Raw genomic sequence first — 9,163 nt, forward strand, 5'->3', positions numbered from 1 at the left:
ATTTGCGAACAGTAATCTAACCTAGGTCTACCTCTACCCCTCCTAACTCCTGCTTCTGCTTCTAATATGAGGTTATCATGTTAATATTAAATAATAAAATAAACAATATGATAATTATTTAATTAAATTATAATTAAACGGAAGTTGGTGTGTGTTATCATTTATGTTGTATTGTAATGTACGGATTATTTACTTTCCAAGAGTATTAATTAGCATCTGATGATATATTAACGTCAATAGCTGAACATTAGTAACAGAAGGTGAACCAATAATATAGAATAATAATAAGTTTTATCAGAGGTATGGTTTTTATTAAAAAATAAACACCTTTAGATTACATTTAACAATTCATTTTGGTAGTTGGCGTTAACGATTAAATTCCTGTAGTACTGCTTTTCGTTGGAAAAGGTCTGTTTATAAGAAATTCAGAAGAAAATTGTTTCTACACGATACTAATTACAACTAAAAATTGTTTCTAACGCTATACTTCTAATATTTATACAAACTAAAACACCACAAAACCTAAAAAAACACAAATAATCACAAAAACAAAAGCGTGTAACAGCAGAAAAAGACGGCAAACCACACTTTACGACACCAGATGTTACTTACCGGACACAATCAGTTGGAAACTTCTTGACCATTCTGCACAGAAAACCCTACAATTTGCTAATTTTTACCGTTTTGTTGCCAAACCACCAACAACTAAGCACTACTTACTTAAGTTGCAGATAAGCAGCGTACGGTGCAAACGAATTGGAAGTTGAGTAAGACGACAAAAAATTAGTGGATTGGATCCGATGCGGATCAGAATTGCCTGAAGATTGATCAGAAATAAATCAGGCTTTCTGATCCAGGTATGATGGAAAATCATCACGCCATAAATGATCAACATAGGATCCATTTGAAAAATCCATGTCGGATCTGTTTCTAAGATCCATGACGGATCCGTTTCTAAAATCCATGACGGATCCGTTTCAGAGATCCATACTGGACCGATTCAACAGATCCATCCCGATCTAGCCAAAAGATCCATACCGGACCCGTTTAAAGGACCAGGATTATTTTTTTCTTTTTATTAGGAGTTAGGAGGGGTAGAGGTAGACCTAGGTTAGGTTACTGTTCTCAAATGGTTAAGTATGTAGGTTGTTCTAGTTTTAGGGAAATGCGAAGTTTAGCTCAGGATAGGAAACAGTGGAGGTACGTGTCCAGCCTTAGAACTGACAACCTTATGATGATGATGATGATTAATTTGTTGTTAATTATCATTAATTAACAATAAATTTGTTCATTGTTTGACGAATAATACTGCATACAGAACAAATCAGGTAAAAAATAAAGTTCTTTATTATGATCCAGTTCAGAACATCGGACACAGTCTTGATTTAAAGATTGTACCGAAACCGTAATAGAATTTGTAGCATTGTAGATTGTGATAAGAAATTGGTCAGATGATTGGATTAAGGGATAGGATACTCTATTATGATCAATTTGTGATCAGATGGTTGGATCAACAGATAGAGTACTGTGCGCTGATCAATTTCTGATCGGATGACCAGGTTACGGAATAGAGTACTGTACTCTGATCAGAAACTGATTAGATCGGTGGATCAACGGATAGAGTAGAGTACTCTGATCAGAAACACATCAGATGGATGAATTAACGGATAGAGTACTGTACTCTGATCAGAAACTGATCAGATCGGTGGATCAACCGATAAAGTACTGTACTCTGATCAGAAACTGATCAGATGCCCGTATTACGGAAAATCTGATCCGCATCTGATCATAATCCGGATTCTCTGAACTAATTTCCAATCGGGAGGAGGAAGAGGAACCTTAAAACATTAATAATCTAAGTTAGCCAACCCCTTTATATAAAACCTTTAGGGGAATTGGAGGCATTGAAGCTCCAATTATTTGATTGCTTTGGATCATAAAGCTACGGTAGAAAGATAGACACAACACTCACAAAATGACGAACTGATCGTATTTCTGTTTATAATAAACATATATAAGTAATTTATATCCTAAAGTTTTCAATTGTTTCGTCCTCTCTCTCTGTTGTTTGCTTCCCGATTTCATTATTCACAAAATATATAAAACTGCAAAACGGTAGCGTTTGTTTTCAAAGCTGCGTACCCTTGTTGTCTTTGCGCCAAAGTAGTTTACTTTGCCTTGAGCTGTTTTCACTTTTTTATTGTTGCAGAACGCCAGAGCTAGCTACGATTTTAGTAGCAACGATCCATACCCTTATCCAAGATATACGGATGATTGGTTTAACAGGTCAGTAAACAAAAATTAATAAGTTTCTCGTGTTCTCTCATCAGCTGTATATAGTTTGAACTGTTTTAAATCATATAAAATCCTAACTGATATTATAAAAATAAAACATTAATTATAAGTATTAGGTTTCAACGAATTTATTAATTTTAACTGTTATTGTTTCGTTACACCATATCTTCATCAGGTGATCAAATTCAATAATTACCTCGAAAAACGGAAAGGGGTTAATTTAAATTTAGAAGAAGTTAATTTCTTTTGTTTGTGGCTATTTGTAGTGGTAAAAATTAATTCAAAACTTAATTAATTTTAATATTTTGAAAACCCACAAAAAATTTTCTAAAAATTCTCAAATTATATTATTCTTTCTATATATATTTTGGTTGGCCTGTACCCAATCATTTTTTCTGCGATCTGCTAATATTTCTCGCGAGCCCCACTATCAGAATCACTGATTCAGATTGTGGTTTTAAAATTTAGATTTATGTCAATAGAAGCGCATATTAGTGACTTCTTGCTAGTCATTTAATGTAACATTTTATTCATTTTGTTTATTGCTTTCTCATTATTTTAAACTATAGTTAACAGAGTTTCTAAATTTTCAAAGGCAATTTTTTCTTCCATGGGATACCCTGCCTATATTGAGTTTCAATTTCTTGAAAAAGAATAAAAAAGGGCGAGCGTTTATTAGTGTACAGTGTACACAATAAGAATGAGGCATATTTAGAATGTATATTATAAGTAGTAGTATTTTTAAAAAAAATACAACGTGTATTTATACAACACGCTACTGAAGTGAAACTTCTTCAAACACACAAACATACCGGGATAGGGATTAAGGAATCGGTTTAATGGTATTATTTGTACCCTATGGATTTAAATTTTACACTACACATGCCGGAGTTGCCTGTAACGAACGTTGCATTGCAGCGCGTTCACGACTCAAGCGATCCCCACTACGAACTCGACTACGCTGCCGAGTAGAGGGGGGAAATCCGTTGCATGATTTCGTTACATAGTAGTAGCAGTGTTTCTCTACTATATTATGCATGTATTATACATATAAACCTTCCTCTTGAATTACTCTATCTATTAAAAAAAACCGCATTAAAATCCGTTGCGTAGTTTTAAAGATGTAAGCATACATAGGGACAGACAGCGGGGAAAATGCGTTGCATGATTTCGTTACATAGCAGCTCGCATGAAACGAACTTACCCTACCGTGCGTAAACAAGTTTCACTTCAAAAATTGGCTTTTACTAAACACCAGAAAAATACAAAAACTTTATTTCGAGCGGACGAATGCGAAATATTGGTTTAGTTTTTTTAAAAACTTTTAGGCTTGCACCATACAAAACTGCATAGAAGAATTACAAAATAAAACAAACGCAAACGCATATGCAATGCATACAGTACGTGACGCGTGACGTTACACTTCTCGGTTTTATACCCTAGTAAATTTCCTTCCTACCATCTATAAAGATGTTTCACTTCAAAAAAGAGAATGTGGTAAGTATCAACTAATGCGTACCCACCCCTAATCACCATAAGTAATTTTTGAAAAACGAGCACGTGTTTCGCCTAGTTTGAGTGAAGGTATTATCAACAAGAGAGTCCTTTATTATCCTTCTTGAAGGTTAATTTCCGGTCAAAGGAGTTAAATTGATTTAAGGCTTTCCTAAGCGTTCAATTAAGCAACTCATAAGCCCCGATATTAAACAAATATCTCTGTCAAAGCTTATTTATTTCTATCAATATTTCAAATAATATAGTTGTTAAAATAAACCTTCGGTTTCAGAAACAAGGCATCTTAATAAATTCGTTGAAACACCTAGTTAGGTGTTACAAATTACAAAGTGTTTCAAAAGTGTGTTTATTTTTGATTTTTTTTTCAGCCACGGTACAAGGTGTGCAGGCGAGGTGGCAGCAGCTAGAGACAATGGAATATGTGGGGTGGGGGTGGCGTACGATTCAAAAATTGCAGGTAATCATATTGTTAAGAAAAAACAAGGTATCTGCCCCTTTTATAACAAAAAAAGTTAATTTTATTGTTGAAAATACCTTTTAAATATTTTAATTTTAATGTCTTATCGAAAATAATTGTAATTCAAAATCAGGTATTCTCAATGTTCTAAAAAATGCGAAGTTGGTTTCGGAAATTTGTAAAATATTTTATAAAATGAAAAACATTTATAATGCAAATTAAATCTATTTTCGGGCAATATACCAATTTACTCCCATATCATCATAAGGTCTTTAGTCCTAAGACTGATTAGATATGCATCTTCACTCTTTCCTATCCTGAGCTAATCTTCGTATTTTCCTAAAACAACCCACATTCTTAACTATTTGCGAACAGTAATCTAATCTAGATCTATCTCTACTGCTCCTAACTTTCTTCCTCTAATATGTCTCTGACTAGACGTTCGAATTATATAGTAACGGAGAAAGTGGTGCATTCGATTGGAATTTTATTAAGAAAGGCTCTGTCTCTGTCTGCAGCAATCGTTTAGAAAAATACTAACTTTACCCCTTATAATTTATCCTATATTGCTGTACTTACAATTTTAAAACTATTACAATCTGGAACTTTTCTTCTTTGATTCCTAGCACGATTGGCGACGTTGAAATTCTCACTACATCGTACAGCGCAAAATTTCAATGGGAATAAGTTTAAACTGGAATATTTGATATAATCAGCGAGCGGGATTATGACAAAATAAATAATATAATACTAAAGTAAAAATTCGATAATTTTCTAATTTGAAGCCTTCTTTCCCTTTTTATATGCATTGTGCATCGTACGTAAGCCACAACTTCCTAAATTCATGGTTTTATTCTTTTATTCTTACTTTTATATCTTAAAGAAATGTTTTATTAACATTCGGCACATCCATTGAAATTTGAAGTAATTTCGAATGATTTATTCCTTTGGTTGCTTCCAGAAAAGATGTCATGAGTTCAGCAGCTGTGGCGTGGCCCATAATTGCTGATCCATAATATCTGGTACAAACTTGATTCCAGAAACGTACAAAAACATCTATTAGTAATTTTTGAGAAACCTTATTTAATAATTTGTCGAATCTAATTTCAATTTTATCACATTGTTAGCAGAGATCTTTAAGTTCACGAATAAAATAAGCAGTTAATCCAAAAGAAATGGTATATCCAATTTTGGTAAGCTGAAGTATCATTTTTGATGCTATTTCCCAATTCGGAAACATTGTAGAAAATAATTCTACAGCTTGTTCTCTACTTCGCTATGAATTAAAATTTTTCACGATGTTAAAACACCACAGAATTTCAGCTTTAGTGACATTGTCTTTGATCACCGTTGCTTCTAGTCCTCGTGGTACATCATTAACAGTTCTAAAAATTGACTGGCTTTCTGAAGGCTTGCTTTTCTTATCATTAATGATGACATTTAATGCTTTATTAACAAGCATTTATATAAATGAATAATTCATATACCTACATAATCTGGATGGGATTTACAAATTTAAGTTAGATTCCTAACCGTTACTTTTAAATTATGTAGTTTTTTTCCAGGTTGGCGGTCAAATAATTGAACAACTTTATGTTTATTTAACCATCTTCAGACTGAAAAAAGTTTTGTTTTTTACTTATAGTTCTACAATTGTAATTGTATATAGAAAAACCCAAAAATGTATATGAGTGGTCAGAGACCATAAACCAGAAACTGCTTTAGCTAAACATTCAGAATCAGTACGCATAGTTAAACATGAAAGAATGTTTAAAATTAAGTTAATATCTGTGTACAAGCAGTAACACTTCAAAAGATATTGTAGCGAGCACGAGCGTGTTTGTGTGCGATCGGGCACACGTGTGCGTGATGGCTTATCGATTCGCCGACTAGTTGCGGGCGCCTTTCTTCATGTGCGCCGTATTTATAAATGTGTGTGTCGTACTTGCGTTCTGGGAAAGCAGTTAAACAGTTCAAAAAAAAACTAAACGATCCGGATGTTTTTAGAGGGTTCCAGAAAGGAAACAAAAGAGTATTTAAAGGAACAGATGATCGCCGAGAAGTAGTAGAAATAAATTGACCGTTGCAGAAGCGAATCGAGAAATTGACAGTTATAGCAATGAAATAAATAGCGCAGTGAATAGTGATATATCAACAGTAATGNATTGGCAGACCAATGCTTAGCTGTCCCAGTTTTGAACCAAACTTGACTAAATGTTATTATATCTAGCATTGGTATTTGAATATTGATTAAACTTTGAACCACTATTGTAAAACCCATACTTCGCTGCCCAGTATTGTACCAAACGAAACGTTAATAAACCTAGCCTTGGCACTTGACAATTAATCGAACTTTGGACCAATATTGGCAGACCAATGCTTAGCTGTCCCAGTTTTGGACCAAACTTGACTAAATGTTATGTTACCTAGCGTTGGCATTTGAAGCTTTGGACCAACATTGACAAGGCAGTGCTTGGTTTCCCACTCCTGGTCCAGGTTTGGGCCTGTCGTCAAGACTGACATTTTCCTACATAGGCTGTAACGAATTTGGACATATGACATCAAAAAATAAAGAGCAATTAAAATAATAGAATATTAGAATCGACGGACGAATTGAAAGAAAAAAGTGATGATCGACAACAACAAATTTGTTTTATTAATTGATACTGGTAGCTGTATTACACTCCAAAATGTACAGAATGAGCACGCCCAACAGGAACAGAACAGAACTAAAGAGAATGTTTCGAGAATATGAGAAAAAGGAAAATTGAAGAGATAAAAGACTTCAAACTGCAATACAGCTTGGAAAATCACAAAATCCGTTTGATAAAATCAGTTTGATATCGAAACGAAAGAATTCCAGCAACTAAGAGAGGAATCACTAAATAGTATAAAACAAAGTCTCTTTCCCGCTGTCTGTCCCTATGTATGCTTAAATCATTAAAACTACGCAACGGATTTAGATGTGGTTTTTTTAAACGGATAGAGTGATTCAAGAGGAAGGTTTATATGTATAATACATGCATAATATAGTAGGGAAACAGTGATAATTTTAGAGGTTTCTAATGTGATGTCGTAAATAAACGCATTTTTTGCGCTTACATTGCAAACGCTGGCTGAACCCTACGAGATAGATCAAAATAATGTACTACGATATTGTACATCTTAAAAGGGTCTACAAAAAAGTCCGTGATAGTATATGTCTATCTCTTAGGGATAACCCATAATAACCATTTTTATCCTTTACTTTGTATGAGAAATAATGACTTATTTACTAAGCGATTGTAAGCAATACAGCATTAATTCTTATCCAATTAAGTACCTTAAGTACATTGTGCATTTAATATAGAACAATATGGCCCTTTACAGCATGCAATTTAAATGAATATTTTCCAAGATATTACAGATTTAAAATGCAGGGACATAGCGGTTGCGGCGGTAGCGGCCGGGAGGCCAGATTGTATTGTTTAATGACATAAAAACTGTGAATGTTGTATATAAAGACATTCTGTAGTATATTTACTATGTTCAGGGGGTATCTTTTGAAGATTTCACCTTCTCGATAATAATCTAAACAAAACAAAAATATACATATTTAGTATCAGCATTGCACCCGTGCGAAGCTGGGGCGGGTCGCTAGTTACAGATAAAACGCAGAATTCTAAGAATGATAAAATATTGAGATCAAGTATATCATTCAGCATCACGACCAGGATTTCAAAGAGGCGAAGAATTACTATAGCAGTATAACGCTTAATAATTTAGCCCTAGTAAGCAGCTTCAAGTATCAGACAGGATTATTAAGCAGACAATAAGGAAAGATGGTAAAAAGATGTCCTATTTAACAGTCGAAAATAAAAAGATGGTTGAATTTTCGCCCAGGGAATAGTAGATGTTGAAAAATATAAACGAGCACTTCAAAATTACAAAGAGAATAAAATTGCTTTAATTAATGCAACCGTAGAACTTCAGACGACAATGCGAGACCTCAATGATTTACAACGGTGCAACAAAGCACTAGAGAGGAGGCTTGAGAAAGTGAAACTAGAACTGGATGATTCTGTGGGTATATTTAGTGCTATTAATATGGAAAATAAATACAATACAATAGGTAGTAAACGTGAGATGAAATTTGTCCGCAAATTGTCATTTGATCTAAGCAGGACCTTTTCTCGATTTACGTCATCATATTGTACAGAAATCGATGAAGCTTAATAACATACATGGGTGGGTATATGGAATGAGCCTAATAACTTCGTTTTATCGCCTAATTTCCCATACGTGTAACTTAGTTTGGATTCTATTGCATTTACGTTATATGGAATTTGCACTTAATTAGCAGCACTAATAGAACTCATTTCGTATTACCGACAATAAACTAACTTCACTAGAGTTAGGTAACTTCATTCTAACTCACAATGAACTCACGTCCCTACTGCACAATCGATTTTATTTATTCATCGAGGCATTGCATTAGAACTTTAAATAAAATACCAAAATTTTTAATAGCTTGTATACCTAGATACTAAATTGATTGCAAGCTAAAAGTTCAAAATGTAAAATTTGAATAAACAAACTTTTTATAAATATATCGAGTACACACCTGTAATTTCTCTACACTATCAAGTGAGTATATTGCCTGGATTCGTATCCAGGATTCGTTTTCAGCATGCAGATATCCACACAAGTGGACCTTGTTGAAAAATACGTAATCCTAAAATGCAGCATCGTGCTACAGATGGCGTTCACTGTGCCGTTTGTAGTATTTTCTGAAACGCACTGTTAAGACAGCAGGTAAAAGTTGGTCTGTGTTCTGTCGGAGCTGCCTGCGACGCGCTGATGAGATCCAAAAAGATCGAAATCGCGATCCGCGTCTGGCAGTTTCGACAGAATACA

The 9,163-nt window shown here is 34.0% G+C and overlaps 1 protein-coding gene across 1 annotated transcript in view; it reads left to right on the top strand.

Annotated features, from left to right (window-relative positions):
* Positions 1 to 9,163, top strand: part of LOC108736387 (neuroendocrine convertase 2) — a 101,175-nt gene that overhangs the window by 71,580 nt on the left and 20,432 nt on the right. Inside the window, exons 5-6 of the mRNA XM_025973419.1 lie at positions 2,210 to 2,286; positions 4,179 to 4,267. Of these exons, the coding sequence (XP_025829204.1) occupies positions 2,210 to 2,286; positions 4,179 to 4,267 (166 nt within the window). The remainder of the gene's footprint in view (positions 1 to 2,209; positions 2,287 to 4,178; positions 4,268 to 9,163) is intronic.

Source organism: Agrilus planipennis, unplaced genomic scaffold (assembly GCF_000699045.2).
Source record: "Agrilus planipennis isolate EAB-ADULT unplaced genomic scaffold, Apla_2.0 scaffold149, whole genome shotgun sequence".
NCBI lineage: Eukaryota > Metazoa > Arthropoda > Insecta > Coleoptera > Buprestidae > Agrilus > Agrilus planipennis.